We start from the raw sequence: 19,369 nt of genomic DNA on the forward strand, positions 1-19,369 counted from the left end.
CCCAGAATGAGCTGCTCTTTTTCCCTTTGATTCCAAGGGAACATCTAGGTTTACGACCCTTACAGAGAGTTAGAACCAAGCTCTTCACCGGTTTTCTCAAGATCTCTGACCAGAAAATAAGAGCTCACTAAAGGTGAACATCCTGCAATTAAAACTTAAAACCTTACCCAGCTGAATGAGCTGATGGCTACTCAAAGAAGAAAATACATAAATAGAAGGGAAAATTCATCCAAAGAGCATAAAGCTTTTTACAACCTGTCTGCGTAAAAAAAGGAAAAACCTAAGGAAATAAGTGATAGCATTATCCTAACAGTTTTTCTTTCAGGAGGAGTCTGAAACAGTCTGACTCCAGAGCTGTCTCTTTTTTGAATTTGTGAGGTGGCACAGACCAGCACAGTTCCAAGATCAAGTTTAGCTCAACTAACTTTCAGTACACAAGTCACCCAATTTGAAGATCCATATGCCCTAACCAATCCCTATTGTCAGCTGAGAGAGACTGGAACATTGAGGATTTGTTCAAGCCACTCTGTGCCCAGACCCACAGATCCATGCATCAGCTTGGTCCACTGAACCCATGTTTTGAACACCAATATACAGTCTTTGCCAGGGCCTGAGGTACTTTGCTGTGGTATGAACTCCACAGCTTGAAGTTCTGGCTTTAACTTCTCAGCTTTTAAAGCACAATGCTGTTTCAAGCAATAGGATTGTTCTCACCAACAAGAAAGGGGCTGGTAGGGAACGTGATGTGCAAGGGCAGCCTTAGCTGCAGGGACCATAAAATGATGGAGGTTCTGATGTTTAGGGCAGTGAGGAAGACATGCAGCAAGCTCACCACCCCAAAACTGCAGGAGAGCAGACTTTGGCCTCTTCAGGGGGCTGCCTGCTAGAGTACCAGGGAATAGAGCCCTAGAGGGAAGAAGGGCCCAAAGAATGCTAGATAATATTCAACGATCACATCCTCCAAGTTCAGGGGTGATATATCCTAACAAACATGAAGTCAGTAAAAAACGCCAGGAGGCCTGTATGGATGAACAAGGAGCTCCTGGACAAACTCCACAGAAGGAAGCCTACAGGAGGTGGAAGCAATGACAAGTAGCCTGGGAGGAATACAGAGAAATTGAGCATCCGGTCAGGAAAGCTAAAGACCTGACAGAATTAAATCTGGCTAGGAACATCAAGGGCAACAAGAAAAGCTTCTATAGGTATGTCAGTGATTAAAGGAAGACTAGGAAAAATGTGGGCCCTCTCCAGAAGGGAACAGACCTGGATATCCAGGACACAGAGAAAGCTGAGGCACTCAACAAACTTTTTGCCATGGCCTTCACCAGCAAATGCTCCAGCCACACCTCTCATTACAGAAGGCAAGGGCAGGGACTGCCCCTTTACTCTGCCCTCATGAAACCTCACTTAGAGTACTGTGTGCAGTTCTGGTGTCCTCAACATAAAAAGGACATGGAACTGTTGGAACAAGTCCAGAGGAGGGCCACGAGGATGATCAGGGGACTGGAGCACCTCCTGCATGAAGACAGGCTGAGAAAGTTGGGGCTGTTCAGCCTGGAGAAGAGGAGGCTGCATGGACACCTCATAGCAGCCTTCCAGTATCTGAAGGGGGCATATAGGGATGCTGGGGAGGGACTCTTCATTAGGGACTGTAGTGAGAGGACAAGGGGTAAAGGGTTAAAACTTAAACAGGGGAAGTTTAGATTGGATATAAGGAAGAAGTTCTCTCCTATTAGGGTGGTGAGGCACTGGAATGGGTTGCCCGGGGAGGTTGTGAATGCTCCATCCCTGCCAGTGTTCAAGGCCAAGTTTGACGAGGCCTTGGGTGATGTGGTTTACTGCGAAATGTCCCTGCCCATGGCAGGGGGGTTGGAACTTGATGATCTTAAGGTCCTTTCCAACCCTAACTATTCTATGATTCTATGACTGGGAGAATGAAAAACCACCCACTGCAGGAGAAGATGAAGTTGAAGACCATCTAAGGAACCTGAATGAGCACAAGTCCATGGAACCTGATGAGATGCATCCACAGGCCCTGAGGGAACAGGCAGATGAAGTGGCTAAGCTGCTGTCCATTATGTTTGCGAAGTCACAGCAGTCTGGTGAAGTTCCTGCTAACTGGAAAAGGGGAAACAACCCATTTTTAAAAAGGAGGAAAAAGGAGGACAGGGGAAACTACACACCAGTCAGTCTCACTTCAGTGCCCGACAAGATCATGGGGCAGATCCTCCTGGTAACTGTGCTAAGGTGCTTGGAAAATAGGGAGGTGGTTGGTGACAGCCAACATGGCTTTACTAAGGGCAAGTCATGTCTGACAAATCTGGTATCTTTCTGCAATGGGGTTATGGGGGAAGAACAACTGATATCATCTGCCTGGACTTGTGCAAAGCATCTGATGCTGTCACACACAACATCCTTGTCTCTAAACTGGAGAGACACAGATTTTACAGATGAACCACTGTGGAATAAAGAACTGGCTGGATGGTCGCACTTAAAGTTGCGGTTGATGCCTTAATGTCCAAGTGGAGACCAGTGACAAGTGGTGAAAACCATTCTATGATTATCTTAGGAATTCCCTAGATCAGAAGTATTTTCAGTTTTAAGCCACAAAATCTCCCGCCAGTGGACTCCAGATGCGATTCTTTTCCCTCACGTTCTAGACACAGAACAAGTTTCCTGCTTTAGAAATGAAAGAAAAGAATCTGCACTGGTCCTTAGTAATGCAAAGTAAAACCACTGTGGTTTACAAACAGGGTTCAAAAACACTGCCTCACTTGCTCCTCTGAATTTGGCTTTTAACACCCGATGTTGCTTTTCCCACTATTCATTACCACTAAAAGAAATACTTGTGATTCACAAGAATTCTTAAGAAACCTTTCTGTGGTTCCCCTGGTAAAATTAACCCAGCCAGAGTTCCACAGGTTCCATTTGCAGCCCTTTATGCACAATCAGAAGTTAGAATTCTTAAATCCTGCTACATAAAGCCGTAACAAGACAGAAAGGCAGAGCTGAATCTTGCAGTTCAAGTTTACAGAAAAATACAGAAAATATTTTATTGATACCCTAAGCACATTTGATGATAAAATCATTTACACACTGAAGTCTACATTCTTCTTTCTAGTCACTTTTCAGACCACTGCCTTCACATCTGATTATCTTTAAAAGCTAAAGGAATCAGTAACTGTCATTACATAAACCTCCATATAATACTTTTCAGTTGTTTCTGAATGTCTTGTTACAAATGTTGTTTTGACCACAGTCCTACCAGCTTCTAGCTACTAGTTTCATAAATAAATAATTATTCTTCCTGAAGTTTATCTACTGACTAAAAGCCATCAAAAAAAAGCCCCAAAACAGAAAACAAGTAATTCCTAAAGCCAATTATTTTTACCTTGCTCATCAAGAAGCTTTTTTGTAAGATCTTCTGCCTCATCTCCACAGTCTAACTCCAGGGCATCATCATTAATATCCAGGTTCTCCAGCTCCAACTCCAAATCCTCACTCCCAGGTGCTTCCTTATTATCTTTGGCATCTTTTGAATCTACTTAAAAGTTAAGTAGAAATATTACATTATTAAATAAATGCAGGCATCATTAGAATACACGAAGACTCACGTTGCTAAACCTGTGTCTCTTTACTGTTTTAGTCTTGTTAAAAGGAATCAGGCAAAGAATATCTACTTCTTGAGAGTAGAATGTGTCATCTGTTAGGTCTCAGTGGTTTGAGATCCTTCATATACCTTTACTCCAATGCCTGAAAACTGCAAACATTTGCCTACATTAAGGCCTGTTAAGGATTGCCAGCAGTTCTCCATGCTTTGGTTTGGTCTGAACTGTACCTGGTACATCTTCAGTGGATGACATGCACATATTCAAATGGCACAAGATATTCAGAAATGTAGCAATTTAAGTCCAGAAGTGCTTAAAATGGATAGCCAGGCCATCACATGGGAAGTGCAAGCAAAAATAATTTGCATACTGGGAAGGTCAGACAGAAAAACAGTAACCTCCAAAATAATACCACAAACATTATTCAAAAATGGCCATTTTCAAAGATAGATCTCCTAAGTTAATGTTTGCACTGCATATTCTTCATAGCTCAACTGAAAACAAAATTAAGCAAAGCAAAACTTTTACTGTTACAGACTGAGAAAAAAAGGCAAAAAACAGGACAGGAGTAATATACTGATTATATATGTGTTATATAGAAGGTCAAACAAAAATCGTATTTTTCTTGAAACAAATAATCTGTGCATCTCTAGATGAAGATTCAGAAAGAATAGCTAATGTTTTTCTTGGACGACAACACTGGTCAACATAGAGCTTTTTTTTCATGAGATTACCATTTTGTTACTCTTTCAGGCCTCCTTCAAACCTCATTTGCAGACTATGCTTCATTAAAAAAATAGCATTTTCAAGGCAAATAACCTTATTAAAAGACTTAAATTTTTCAAACAAAAATGCAACGATTTCTAAGCAGTTCACATATCATAAGGAAGTAAGTAGTAGACTCACAAGCAGGCAATCTGGTTAGAATCAGAGACTAAATTAGTCTGGAATGGACGCTGATGAGGTCTTCAGCCTTTTGCTCAAAGTGGATAAGCAATGTATTCACACCAAATTTCTCAGGTATTATTTTTGCAGTTGTCTTGAAAAATCTGTTCAAACAGAGATTCCAACCTCCCTGGGCCAATATCCCTCATTATCCTCACAGGGAAATTTCAGAGTTTAGAGATCAGAAAGAAGGCCACGAGCTCTAAAGCTTAAATTCCATTCATACTCAGCACTGGCTTACTGCACATGTATTAGAAAATCATGTAGTCTGTGTCTTCGTTAGCATTTCCTCAATACTAAAAACACTGCTCTGATGCAAATATGCATCTTTTGTTACACTCTGAGCCAGTGATGGTGAATGTAATTTTTATCCTACTGTAACTAAAGTCTACCAATGCCTGGTTGTGAACCTGTGTCCAAAGTGAGGAACCTTCCAGAGCTTTAAATCTACAGGAACTTTATACTGAGACACAGTTAGCTATCATTAACAGTTTAGTGGAAAACACAGAATGAACACTAACATCTTCCAAAGATGATAAGCTTTTAGGTTTTGCACAAAGTTAATATTTACTTACACTGGTTAATCTCCAATTATTTTAAACTTCAACTTCTATTGGTATTAAAATGCACTGACTTTTTGTATTCCTTAAACTAGCTGCAGCCACTGACAATGCACCCTGTACTGAAAGCATCAGAAGATGAAGTCTGAAATACCATACAAATGCCTTAATTCCTAAATCAGGTTATATCCCAGATATAATACCTACCCTACAGTTTCTTCCCTAAGAATGACTCCAAACTGGTGTACTGACTTGCTCACCACAAATTATTTCATTAGAGACTCATTACTTCCATCAAATTTGCATATCTGTTAGACAAGACATCTTTAATACTCATTGAAGCATTCTACCTCTTGATTCATCTTTGCCAGAATCCTTGTTCTGGGAACATTTTTCATTATCCTTAAACAAAATTGCTGGTACAAAAGCCTTTAAGTCGATGAGATTCTCGTAGAAGTTTCTGGCATCTTCATCTTCCCAGATACCCCCCTCCAAATCATATTCTCCGGGCTTTCCTGGTGTGAAAATGTCAATGCCAGGGCCGTGTTCTGCAAAAAAAGTGAAACCACAAGAAAGTTACTTATACAAATTTCTGATCTTCTAAAGGGAGGCACCTTTGAAGACTAAAACCAAAATGCTTTCAGAAACATTTATTACCACCACTCTTTCAACTGAAATATTGTAATGTGCACTTTAAAATGCTTTTAACTACCCAATTGTAATATTAGATGCATCAGTAAGTTATCTTATAATTGCAAATTTTACATTGATAGAAAACACAGTATCAAAGTCAAATCAAGTCAGTCAAGTGAAATCAAGCAGCACGTTATGTGGTTTTAGAAAGAAAAGCTGTACCAGACTTTAACCACATTAATGTAGAAAGTAGTCACTGAGTATGATGAACTGTACCCCATGGTATTGCAAGAATGGGTGTTTAAAAATAATAATTTTAAATTTAGAGGCATTCAGGAAATATATTTTTTTTAAGCTCAAGATCACTTCAGACAAAAGGTGCACTCAACAACATCTCTGAATGAAAGATCTGAGATTTACAGCATTCAACAACTCTGCCAGTTAACATAAATAATTACAGCAACAACTCTGCCAGTTAAAACCTGCACTTCTCAGGAGGTTGGAGAGCTACCTAGTGACATACCTGATTTATCAATAAGTTCCTGCTCATAACATCATGACCCAAAATATACTTCAAACTCATTTTTGAACAATATCAGAATTTGAAGCTCTAACATATACAGTCCTTTAAGTATTTAAAAATGCATGAAATTAAATGAAAATCATTAGGTCAAAATAATTTTCCATTAATTCCTATATTACCTGAAACAAATCTAAAGGGATACTACTTAAGTTACTGTAACTACATGGCATATACAATAGTTATGGTTACATGTCAGGTTTAATTACTTTAATTAAAATAATAATGTAATATTTATTCATTGTCATCCTTAAAGGGGAAAGCCTAACTAAAAAGAAATCAATGGAAAGAACATATCAGTAAGGTTTGGTTGGCTTTCCCACCACATCCAAGCCAAGCCCAGCATTCCTTTAACTTCCTTTAGAAGATGGCCTACCCTCAGGTGCTGGTTTCTCTTGGGGAAGGTCAGGCATATTTTCATCCAAAAGATCAGCCAGAGATTGAGAATTTGCCAACAGCTTCTGATATGACATTGCAAATTCCTCATATTGCTTGTGCCGATCTTCACTCAGCTCTCCTTTGGAGTGAAGGATGCGCCTACAAAATCAAGTGACAGTAAGGCAACTTTTCTAAAAACCTACTTGAGTTATGCTGAACTACTATCGATTTCTGTGAGCAGAGCTGACCTCTCTTCAGCAGAATTCTAGTTTAGACCACAGTAGCAAAAAATTAGAGCAAAGCAACTTTTTCTTCCAAACAACCATATTGAATTACTGACTTCAGTATCACTGAGTTCAGTAGAGTTACAGAAGCTTTAACTTCAGTGTCCCAACGAGAAAAGGTAACTTATTTTTTGCCATGATTATCCTGTAATAGTCCTGCAGTATGAAAAGACTTGTAGTAAATTAAAATATTCAACATAGATGAAAGCTGGATAAAAGTTGCTTTACATCTGTAACAACACATTTCCATCATGTTCAAATGACTCAATGGGCAATCACTACCAGAGGCTCAGACAAGTTGCATGTTAAAAGCAGCCTGTTCATTTCCCAACAAATCAAGTTATTTCAAGGCTACCAGTCCGAATGAAGAGCAGTTCGAGGTGTTTTTCCACTTTCTCTGTGTTTTCTTTTATGAAAATATCCATACTTATTTTCCATTTCATTTCATCATTTTAATTTTCATTCATTTCACCCATCTGTTCTCAAAAGCAACTTACATTTGAAGGAACAGAATCACTGACATACAATAAAGTACAATTCAATTTTCTTACCAAACTACAGTTAAAACCATTCTGGATTTTAAACAAAAATATCAAGAATTTTCAGTAGTTTGAACCAAATATACAGAACAAGGTAATACTTGCTAGTACAAAGATTTTGCCTTCTACAGAAGACTGATTAAAGACTGTCATCCTTGATTTTGAGGTAACTAAGAATAAGCTGATTGCCCAGTACCAATGTTCCAGTTTGTCCTCATCTTGGGCTCCTACTACTGCAAAGATACAAACAAGCTCAGATCAAACATGGGTTTTCAAAATAGAAAGCTTTTCAAAGGACAGAATGAGCTTGCCTAGCAAGATTCCAACGTGTTTTACAGTAGCTTGAATAATGCTGGTAACATTGGACTAACCAGCTGTAACCACTGACAATGCACCCTGCACTGAGATGAAAGCATGAGAAGTTTGAAATAGGGTGCAAATGTCCTAATTCCTAAAGGAGGTTGTACCATTACATTACCTTTAGGCTTTCATTAAGCAATATGTATACTATCATGTTCTTGCCAAAAAACCCAAACGTTTTATGGCATAAAACTTCCAGACTAGTTTAAGCAATGCAAGTTGAAGGATATCAATCTTGGCTTTTGCCAGTTCCAGGTTGACTATAAAACAGAAGTCATCCTCATACACAACACATTCACAGGGCAAGCAACAAAATCCCTTGTATCTGCTCAGAATCAAAACTTGGCACATGTGTCTTGCTAGAGGGCAAGAAGCGAAAGTTCTATTTCTTGTCCCTCACACACCTATGTAACACATATCAACTGCTCCTGCAAAGTAGAACAAGAAAAATTAACAAATCAAATAACCCCTGATAGTTTCTGAAGTGTAGTAGTGCAGTTTGGATTCAGGAAACATGCGAAGTGCCAATTCACAGCCACAGCTATCCACTGCATACTTACTATGAGTTTAAAATAAAACAGAAGCCTCAAACAGGAGCACTGAAGCTGTGCTATTATTAAAAACCAAAAAAGCAAAGTGCTATAACAACAGTACAAGAACTTCAGTTCTCAGTTTCAGTTCCTAAAAGACAAGTGTTAACAAATTCAAGAAAGCTAAAGCATCCTGAACAGATTTTAAAAGCGCAATTGATTTTAATACAATTAAAAGTACAGCACACGGTACTTCTCTTACTGCATGTCTCTTCAGAACTTCATGCAGTGCCACAATGCAAGTTCAGCAGATTTTAAAAACATCCTTTAGACGAAAGCAGCTTCTTTTCTTATCTAACACTCAATTTTTAAAACTCCCAGCAGAATTTTGGAAACAAATGGTTCCTTCCAGTGACACAGCCTGCACAGAGTTTGCTGTGCCCTCAGCTGTGTAACCAAAAAGATCACGAGGCTCTACTGTCAAAGTGTAACTCAAGGTAGTTCTAATTATCCACTTGCAGAAACCCTTGTGTCTAATAATGCTTTCATTTTACCTATGATTCAGCACATAACACAATATTAAAGCACTGCTGAAGTTAAAATCGTATCATAGAATCCCAGACTGGTTTGGGTTGGAAGGGACCTTAAAGCTCATCCAGTTCCAAACCCTTCCATGGGCAGGGACACCTTCCACTAAAGTAGGTTGCTCCAAGCCCCATCCAACCTGGCCTTGAACACTGCCAGGGATGGGGCAGCCACAGCTTCTCTGGGTAACCTGCATCGGTGCCTCACCACCCCTTAGAGTTAGCATATTAATTTCAACTCAACAAAACTGCACAATTTATTTTATTCTCCTGACACAAATAAACTCAAGAGGTATTTACCTGACAAAATATCATAACCTAAATATATGAAATTGTTGATGCACAGGAAGGAACAGTTTGCTCTCTGTTCACTTTATTAGCTCTGGACTAATAGTGGGCATAAAACCTGTGGCTATCAGCAAAGTAGATCAGATTTCAAATATAGAGAGGACTGTTTTTACCAATAGGATTACTGCTTTTTCTTTTTAAAACAAACAAAACCAACCACACCAAATAACCAAAAGCTAACACCCAAAAGAAACAAAAAGCAACCAAGCAACCAACCACACAATCACAGTTTAGGAGTATTACTGTAATGTTCACAGACTTACTAGGCAAGTTCCTGCCCTGCACTTCCATAGCTGCAATGCCAGTATCTGTTACAGACATGTTGTAAGCAAATAGAATTAGGCAAGAAATAGTTTTGATGGCTTGTTTCTTTAACAAAACTTATTCCCCAACTTTTATTAAACAGTTAAACACCTTAAAATTCAGATAAATAATAGGATTATCTTAATCCAGTGATAAATGAGAGCTCTTCACGTTCTTTTCCCAAAGCAAAGCTTTACACCCAGTTGATAGGGATAATTCAGATAAGGTGCATGAAGAGGTCTCTAGTCTGATCTACTCAAAGCAGGCTCACTGATGAGATCAGACCAGGCTCAGAGCTCTATCCAGTCATTCTTACCCAATGTGCACTTAAATATTACCATGTATTTCCCTCTCCCAGATCACTCACATTCTTTCTTCATGGTTTCTTAACATTCTGTCTATGTCCTGGAAATATTTTTCACTTTATTGCCTACTATACAAACTTTATAATACTTACTCAATAACATCCCAGCCAGAACCAATATGCCCAGAACCAATCATAATTCTGTATACAAGTGTAAAAGTTATATCCATTAACTTAAAAGAAATCCTCCAACCAAACAACTAAGTCACAACAACACACTTTAAAGATATTTGCAGAATTAACAGTAGCTCCCAAGTCAGTTGATGACCCTGTGAAATACAACACTTGAGGCCGGACAGGACTGCAGAACAGTACCTGTCAGCACAATGGATACAAGTTCAAAGCCTTGGTTTGGGAACATTAAATGTTAATGTATTCCACACATACTTTGGCTCTGGATTGATGTTCAGCTTTTTAGTTGAAACCTGGGCCTACACATGCAGTAACATGTTTATTTCTATCTACCTGGAATGCTTCCAAAAGGATTTAATAATGATTGTGTTACAAGACCAGCAGTTGGGTTTAGGCTGGCTCCAGTAATGATAGCTCAGGATGCTTTAAGGAAAGGGCAAACGATTATTAAACAATGTCATAATGGTAGAAACTACTCAGATTTCAAAGGTTCATATACTCATATCCTTCAATATTAGTATTTCATATAGACATATAAGAGGATTTGAATCAAACTGTCTATAAATTCCAATATTTTAATATATATGAATTTGTCCACACTAAAGTGTAAGGGATACTTAGTTAATCTAACCTCATTTTTCCTCCATACTGGTACACTAGCAAAAACCAAGCCAAAGCTCCGTGTGGGTAGAAAGAAAGAAATCAGATTGTGCCAACTGGGAAAGGACAGCACCTGCTGGGGAAGGAGTGTCATTCTCAAGCTTCCAAGGAAACATCATAAAATTAATAGTTAAAAGAATCAAAGCTGAAGATCAGCCTACTCTTTCTTTGAAGATATTGAAAGAGTCTGTTTGGGTTTTGCTTTTTAAGTATTCAGAGCAAATTTATAACTTTTTCTTAGATACACTGCAGAACACACTTCTCTTCTACACACCGTTAACAGACTGTTTTACAAATACTGCAACAAATCTGAAAATTTCATAAATAAACTACTTTATTCTCCATAAATAAAAAGCAACATTCAAGTGTCACCTGTTTTGTCTTTCAATATTTTGTAGCTCCCTGTGGTCCCTTTTCAGGTGTTTGGTCAAAGACGTAAAGTATTCCTTCAGCAAATTCTGGAAGGGCTGTTGTTTCTCTGGGCTAATTATCTCACTAGGAGGAAAGCTCAAGTTAAACTTCTCTGCAACAGTTTTGACTTTCCTTGGTACCAAACCAGCAATGTCATCTCCACAGTGCCGACAAAAGCTGATAACCACAGAAACGTGAGTGTGGGATTCTCGATCAGCGTTAATAATGTTTTTAAGCTGCTCATAGATTAAAGACAGACCTTCCTTGTCAGTGAAAATCCCAACTATTGTCAATTCTGCAATGAAACGCAGATCAGTTCTTAACTTAGTAATGTTGGGAGTCTTCTCTTCTTTCCTTGCTTCAAAATGTTTTTTCCACGCCTGAAGTAATGAAGGAGCAAAATCAGCATAGCGCTGGTGAAAGAGGGAACACAAGTGCACTGCACAGTTCACATCCGATATTTTCAGTTTGGCTTCCACAATAGAAGCTACTGCTTCTGCAATGTATTTGCTTAAATTCAGGCTATTAAAGTCATGGGACAAGGAGTCCCTTTGTTGCTCTGTAATGGTTTTGAGCTTCTTAACAAAAGCTGTGTTTTTCTTCAGGCTGGAATCCAGTCTGCTGAAGAAGTTCTCCTCAGGGCGGTTGTCTGGTGCATTCTGGTTTTTGCTGCGAAGCTCTTTCCTCGCCTGATGGCGCTCCCAGGCTTCTTGATGGAGCTGATGGGCTTCCTCTTTTTCTCTAAGAGAAATAAAAGTTAGTCATCTCCATTACAGAAGCTGATTCAGGTTAACAGCTCAAAGGAAAGGCTTAGTTGGAAACCTCTCAATAGTTCTAAACATAATTTCCCCTTAATAGTCTGTTTTTAAATATTAAAAGTTAATCCCAGAAAGGTAAAGCACCTGCTAAATAATCTTTTTTTTTTTTTTGCTTGTAATAAAGTGAAATTTATCAAGTATTTCTATGCAGAACATATTAATCCCAACAAACTTTAAGATACAAACACAAAACTCCATTTACTCCAGGCAGAGATGAAGTTCTTACAGAAGAGAATAACAACCTTTCTACAGGTTACTAAGCTACACAGTGAAGGGAAATCTTTTATTCCCAGACTACTGAAAATCTTAAGTAGGTGAAATACATCTATACCAGATAGAATTTGGCTGTGACATTGCCTGACTCTTAGAAAATTATGTATTTCAAATGTAAGAACATCCAGAAATCGGCTTTGCTGGCCTAAAGATGTCATCTTCAACACTGTAGTAAACTTTGATAACACACTAAGAAACAGTGTCTTGGAAATAGGGCCCCTCCTAACTGGCCTAGAGAGATATCAAAGCCCTGTATTACAGACTAAAGTAACAGAGGTTAGGGGTGAAAACTCAGAACTATGTGGAAGTCACAAAGCACACTGAGCTAGCTATGTAGAATTTATAATGCTATATACAACTTACTGTAAGTCAAACAGTTCATCTCTTATAATTCTGCCCACAACCCTAACAGCAGGACTACAGCATTCAGCACAATTAAACCATGAAAACACAACCTACTTCAGTTGAGCAGCTGCTTCTTCTTGTTTCTTTTTCTCTTCCTCCTCTTGTTTCTTTTTCTCCTCTTCTTCAAGTTTCTTTTTTTCTTCTTCTTCTTTCTTCTTCTGCTCTTCTTCTGCCTTTACTTTGTCCTCTTCTTTTTTCTTCCGCTCCTTGTCTTCCTTTTTTCTTTTATCCTCTTCCAGTTTTTTCTTTTTGTCATCAGGAACCTTTAGAGTCTCTCTCTTCATGCCAACCTTGACATCTTCTTTTGGCTTGTCCCTGGTGCTCACTGGTCGCCTTTCAGTAAATTCTTTTTCTTTATTATTTAAGGGAGATTCTTTTTCTTCCATATTTGGTGGCTTTTTGCGCTCAGCTGGCATTGTGTTACCCAGGCAAGCCTACAGAAACACAGGAAAATAAGTACTTTTAACTTATTGTTGATACATTACTCTCTTCCACAGCCCATCCATACTCACTTGGTACTTAACGAAGATAACTCACTAATGTCTGACTTACAAGAATAAAATCCAGGTTTCAGGCAAGTTTTCTTGAGCTAAAGAACAGACATAGAATGTGTAAAAACTAATCATTTTGCCAGTGTTATATTTTCAGCATGAACTGTGATGTAAAAGCACCTGAAGTTTCTAAAACCAGGGGAATACAAGATCTTGGAACATGAGCAGAATTCCATCTGACAAAACATCCTAGACTGTTGAAAGCACACGCACCTGAACTTCACTGACTTTTCTACACATCTCCTAAGAATGATCCCACTTCCACTACCTCTACTTCGGATCACAGGATAGCATGCATTAGATGGAACCTCAAGTGGTTTAACCCCATGCTCCAAGTAGGGTCAGCCATGAGGTCAGAGAAGACTGCTCTAGGCTTGAAAACTGTTCTGGTTTCAGCTGAGTTAATTTCTTCCTAGGAGCTGGTGCAGTGCTGTGCTTTGGTATTAGTCTGAGAATAAACTGATCACACCCCAATGTTTTAGTTGTGGGTAATCAGTCCTTAGTCTAAATCAAGGACTTTTCAGTCTCTCACGCTCTGCCAGTGAGGAAGAGCAGAAGAAGCTGGGAGGGAGCAGAGACAGGACACCTGATCCAAACTAGCCAAAGGGATATTCCACACCATAGAAAGTCGTGCTCAGTATAGAAACTGGGTGGAGTTGGCTGGAACAGGCTGACCACTGGTTGGCAATGAGCTGGGCATGGGTCAGCAGGTGGTAAGCAATTCTACTGAGCATAACTTGCCTCCCTTGGGTTTTATTCCTGTTTCCTTTTATTATGATTATCTTTTATTTTATTTCCATTATTAAACTGTTCTTAACACACAGGTTTTGCCTCCCCCTCCCACCCAACCCCCCCCCAATTCTCCTCTCCATCACACTGGGAAGAGGGGGGAGTGAGTGAGCAACTGCCTGGTACTTAGTTGCCAGTTGGGGTTAAACCACAGCACAACTGCCAAGGAAGGAGACTGCAGTGCCCCTCCAGCCAGCCTGCTCCAGTGCCTGACTGTCCTCACTGTGAAAAGGCATCATCTTGATCCCCTCTTTCCTCACACCTCCCAAGATCTCCCCAATCACCTGAAACACTCTTCCATACAGCACAAGTAACAGCTGGCAGAGCATACTGTGCTAAGATGTACACACAAACATCCCTGACAGCATAATGAATGGAAATAATAGCAGATAGGCTACAATTATCAGGAGTTATCAAAGGCTCCAGTTTGTATCTCTTTCTACTCAACCAATGCTCTTCTGGGGACTTGGAGGAGTTAATTTAGCATCTTTGGGGTTTCTAGCCCTCTAAGCCTTAGTTTCATTTGGCTCAGGATATAAAATTACAACATATAGTGAACAACGAAGGGTAGAATCACATAACAATTTAGATTGGAAGGAAACTGTGAAGGTTACCTAGTTCAAGCCCTTGCTCAAAGCAAGTCCAGTCAAATCAGAAGTTTGCATAGCTAAATTCAGAGTATCTCCAAGGACAGAGATGTAACAGCCCCTTCTGTTCCCCTGCTCAAGAATCCCAATAACCACACTGTGAAAAAGCTTTTCCTGATAACATGCTGAAATTTGCTATGCCCTGTCTTGTGTCAGTTTCTTTCCATCCTATCCCTGTATAGGTTTGACAAGAATCCAGCTCCACCTTCTCCATACTCTCCCGTTAGGTTTTTGTAGACAGTAATAAGACTTTCTATTCTCAGATTAAGAACCCCAGCTCTCCAAGTCTCCTAACGATCTTGGTGGCCCTCCAATGGACTTCTCCAGCATGTCAATACCTTTCTCAGAAGAGAGAATCCACAACTGGATGTGGTGTCCAGATATGGGTTTGTAAGTACCAATAGAGAGGAAGACTCATCTTCCCCAACCTGCTGGGTAACTCTTGTTACTATAGACTAGAGTGCAGCTAGGCTCAATGCAAGGGTATTCTCCTGACTCATGTCCAGGATCAGAGAGGGACAGAGAGGACTGAAAGAGGCAATTACTACCACCTAAACCTTATTTACTTCAGGCTAAATCAATTTCTATTTGTAGAACCTAACTTAAGGTAGAGCACTTCTAAGATTAGTTTAAACTACTCTGAAAGCTATTTCTAGGTAAGATATCACACAAAAAATTATCTCTGTTTCTAACAAAACAGTAGATTCATACACTGACTGTCCCATATGGAATGCTGTGTTATAAATTTGAAGATGCTTGTCCAGGTCTTCTGAAGAAGAAATTGTTTGCATAACTTCACAGGATATTCAGATATGGACAGTGAGAACTTATCACTGGAAAACCTATTCAGGACTTGGCCTCTCTAACAGTAACTGGCAACAGCACCAGTGAAGAAATGTTTCTGATACTGATTAATGGAAGCTAGCTTAATCAAATCAGCGTTTCTTAAACAAGTACTGTTAATTTTGGCTCTCTAATGCATGTCTGCAACTAAAAAAACTTCACAGCTCAACATCTCAGAACTACTTGGATTTTAAAAACACTGATCTACATCATCTTAAAGCACTTTTATTATGAAACCAGTACTTATGGAATTGACAAAACCCAAAATTCCTTCATATTAAAGGTCTGAACTAATTTTTCTATCTCTGTAGGCCAGTTAGGTGGAACCTGTTCCTCACAGATCTGGGAGATACAAATTCTCTGCATGTTCTGTTTCAAACTCAACAATAACTATTTATTAATCTTGTTTCACTACAAATCCACATTGGAAGTTCTATTAGTTTGAGATGTCTGAACTATCTCTCTCCTACCATTTCTAACAAAATGAGTTTGAAAGAAAAGCTTTTAGCATTCAAATGTTTCCATGAGAGCACTGCATGAGGCTCTCTAATAATTGTATTAAAACATCTTTCACCAAGAAATCCATTAAACAAAAATTAACACATTTATTAAAAAAATTTCAATTCTAAAAGGCAAATTAGGAGCAAAATTTAAAAGAAAAACAAAGGAGAAAAGGGGTGGTTGATGAAAAGAATGCTGCAAAGGCATGTCACAATTACAATCCTCCTGCTTTTACCTTTGTCCCTCACCTGTTGTTAATATTCTATTACAATTTGGAAAAAAATAAACTAAACCAAACATCCAGCTACACATGTAACTTTTACCAACACCATTACAGTACTCCAACTCTTATGAGAGGTAGGAACTCAAAATTCTGTTTTAAAGACATATCTGACACTTGCTTGTATAAAGGCAAAAGAGAGAAGAATTGAATAAACAGAAAAGGGAGGGAGCATAATTGGGTACATTGTGGTTTCCACAAGGCAGTATTATCCATGTCTCCTCCAAGAACACTGGTGACCAAAACCACCCCACAGTCTAGTTTATAATAGATTTCTGTCCTATACCACAGAATACCAGTGTTACAATGCTGCTCACTACCTGCTATGTACACAACTCCTTATCTCACAAACCCTTCCGATAAGACTGTTAGCTCATTTACGTGTACCTACCATTGATGGCAGGAGGTGCAGTTGCTGCCTCCAAGCTATACACAGGGTGATTCACTGGGCAGCACATGAGCAGTGGCCAACAGCACAGCCAGAACACAACTGTCCACTGAGCTGATACTGTCACCCTTCCCTCATCAAGAATGGTAACCTAAGACCTTGGTACTTTGCCTCAGCTGTCAGTTATCACAAGACCTGCAGAACATTTAGACCTTCAAAGCATCTGCTAAATTTGGCTGAAACTGGCCAAAAGGTTCAAAAGTTGTGGGAAGCAGATTAAAAAGGAAACAGAAGGCAGCAGGCTTGCCTGGGTCTCATTTCCATAGGCAGTAAGGCTGGATATACAGTTTGGGCTAGATTATGGAACAGTAAGGAAACATTCAGAGAAAAACATTAAAAAAACTTTTATTTAATAGATAATATTTATGTGAATGCACTGATGAAAAAGCACAATATGAACTTCATAAGGTAATTGATACAAAGAACAAGCACTTGCAGCTGAAACTGAGAAGGACAGAGAAGACAGATACAAGGGTCCATATTAATTTGGACTCTTGGCAGACCACTTCTACAGTAACATTCAGATGCCTTTACACTCTTGTCATCTTGGTTTCATCACTTACACATATTATTTTCCAGGAGAAAACTATTTCTCTTGATTTTTCACTATTTGACCTACTTTAACTCAATCTTAGTTAAGAAATCTTTTATTGCTCCCGAATTTCAGCTTCCTGGAATTTGAAAAACTGACTGGATTGGGCTAATGAAACTCTAGGCCCATATACTCAAGAAACAGTCTTGCAATACAGGCAGCATTTCAGGAAAAAAAAATATCCATCTATATACTTACTCTCAAGGAAACCAAAGGCTCATATTAAGTATTCAGCATTATTAATCTAGACACCGTTCAGAATAAAAGTACAACTATCAACACCTTGGCCTTGTACACCTAAAACCCCTCAAATCAATAAAACTAGCTTATTGTTATAAACCAGAATCTCAATCCTTGCAAACACAAGTATGGAAGGGACAAATTAAACTAAACACACTGAGATATTTCACATTCTTTTTTACTGCTACTGGACATTAAAACAATCACATAAACATTCCTTTATACAGCTACAGAAGAGATAAAGGAAATAAAGAATGTAGGCAAGATGTCCCAGTTCTGACCAGCTGAAAATCCTCAAAGAACAACTAACTGCTCCATTGCTAGAAATTACACCCCGAGAAAAAAAAAAAAATAAATTGCAAGAAGTAAAATTCAATTAAGGTTTCTCTTAAAGGGAAGACGTATTATAAAAATAACACAGTCAATCAGTAGGAAACAAACTTAACCACAAGTATTGAAAGATGAGACACAGAGCAGTGCAAGAAGTTCTACTGCAGGTCAAAGAGACCCCTCTACACAGTGCCAAACCAGCCGGGCACTTTTACTTTCGATCCGTCTCGAAGAAGGTGTTTTGCTGTCAGATCCGCAGGAGCACGCTTCCCACTGAGAAAGAGGCCTACAGGCAACCACTGACTGCACGCGGAGCAAAAGACTTCCCAGCTAACAGCTCGCCCCTCAAGCCAGCCCGCACCCGCGGGCTTCCCCACGAGCCGGCACCTCCCGTGCTCTGCCCTCCTGGGACAAATAGTCACCAGTCCCTGCCACCGCCTTCCAGCGCGCTGCGGGTACTCTCACCCTCGCCCGCCCTCCTCCTCCTTCTCCTCCTCACCCTCACGGCCCCTGTACCCCGGGACGCTTCAGCCCCAACGAATCCGCGCCCCGCGCCGCCTCACGGCCCCCACCTAGGACAGGGCCCTGCGCCCTTCCCCCGCCTTCCCCAGGCCTTCCTCGCCACAACACCACGGCACGGCCCCACCCTCCGGGTCGCCCTCGCCGAAGGCCGCTGCCCCCCGCCTCAGGCCCGCTACCTGCGCCCGGCGCGGACATGGGCCCGGCCTCCGGGAAGCGACACCTCCTCCGCCAGCCGCGGCCCCTCCCGGCGCGCGAGGCCCCTTCGCTCCTCTCCCCTCACGACGCCCGCCGCGCTCCCTAACGGGGTGTCCGCCCTGCTGCCTGACCGACAGCACCGCCACGACCGAGACCGGAAGGCTCTCCCCGCGGCACCCAAGCTCGCATGGAAGATCAACGCCGCCGGATCGCGCTGTTGCTACGGCCCCGGCCTGCTCGCCAAGCGGAGATTCCGACTGGCGAGAGTCAGGCAGTGCGAGGGGCAGCCCGGGCTGGGGTCCTGGCAGCTGACGGAGCTGCTCGGGTTACCGGGAGGCGGTGGAGGCGGAAGTGGTGGGGAGGGGGGAAGTTTGGCGGCGGGCTGGCACAGGTGTTAGCATGGTAAGATAGAATCATGGAATCACAAAAGCAGCTCGGTTGGAAAATACCGTCAATATCATCAAGCTCACCCGTTCCTCGAGCACTGCCAAGTCCACCACTAAACCATGTCCCCTAGCACCATATCCGCACGTCTTCTAGGCACTCCAGCAATGGTGAATCCACGACTGCTTTGGGCAGGCTGTTCTAGTGCTTGACAACCCTTGTGGGGAAGAAATTGTCTCTAATACCCAATCTAAACCTGTCCTGGTTCAGCTTGAGGCCGTTTCCTCTTGTCCCATCCCTTGTTTCTGGCTCTGTCCTCCTGTCAGGTAGTT

At 40.6% G+C, this 19,369-nt stretch overlaps 1 protein-coding gene across 3 annotated transcripts in view; it reads right to left on the reverse strand.

The window, feature by feature from the left end:
* The window catches only part of UPF2 (UPF2 regulator of nonsense mediated mRNA decay), a 62,884-nt gene extending 44,099 nt beyond the window's left edge, over nucleotides 1–18,785 (reverse strand). For 2 of the 3 annotated variants that reach the window (XM_061368101.1, XM_061368099.1), the window contains exons 1-6: nucleotides 18,635–18,785; nucleotides 12,770–13,149; nucleotides 11,181–11,960; nucleotides 6,703–6,863; nucleotides 5,464–5,661; nucleotides 3,392–3,541 (exon numbers count right to left, since the gene is read on the reverse strand). In XM_061368101.1, coding sequence (XP_061224085.1) covers nucleotides 3,392–3,541; nucleotides 5,464–5,661; nucleotides 6,703–6,863; nucleotides 11,181–11,960; nucleotides 12,770–13,131 — 1,651 coding nt within the window. In that variant the 5' untranslated portion in view covers nucleotides 13,132–13,149; nucleotides 18,635–18,785. Of the gene's footprint in view, nucleotides 1–3,391; nucleotides 3,542–5,463; nucleotides 5,662–6,702; nucleotides 6,864–11,180; nucleotides 11,961–12,769; nucleotides 13,150–17,564; nucleotides 17,976–18,634 lie in introns of those variants that run through there. The other variant, XM_061368100.1, reaches the window with a different exon arrangement.
* Nucleotides 18,786–19,369: the final 584 nt, after the last annotated feature.

Source organism: Neopsephotus bourkii, unplaced genomic scaffold (genome assembly GCF_033783945.1).
Source record: "Neopsephotus bourkii isolate Nb327-2 ecotype Australia unplaced genomic scaffold, CSIRO-AGI_Nbou_v1 NB_1423, whole genome shotgun sequence".
Lineage (NCBI taxonomy): Eukaryota > Metazoa > Chordata > Aves > Psittaciformes > Psittacidae > Neopsephotus > Neopsephotus bourkii.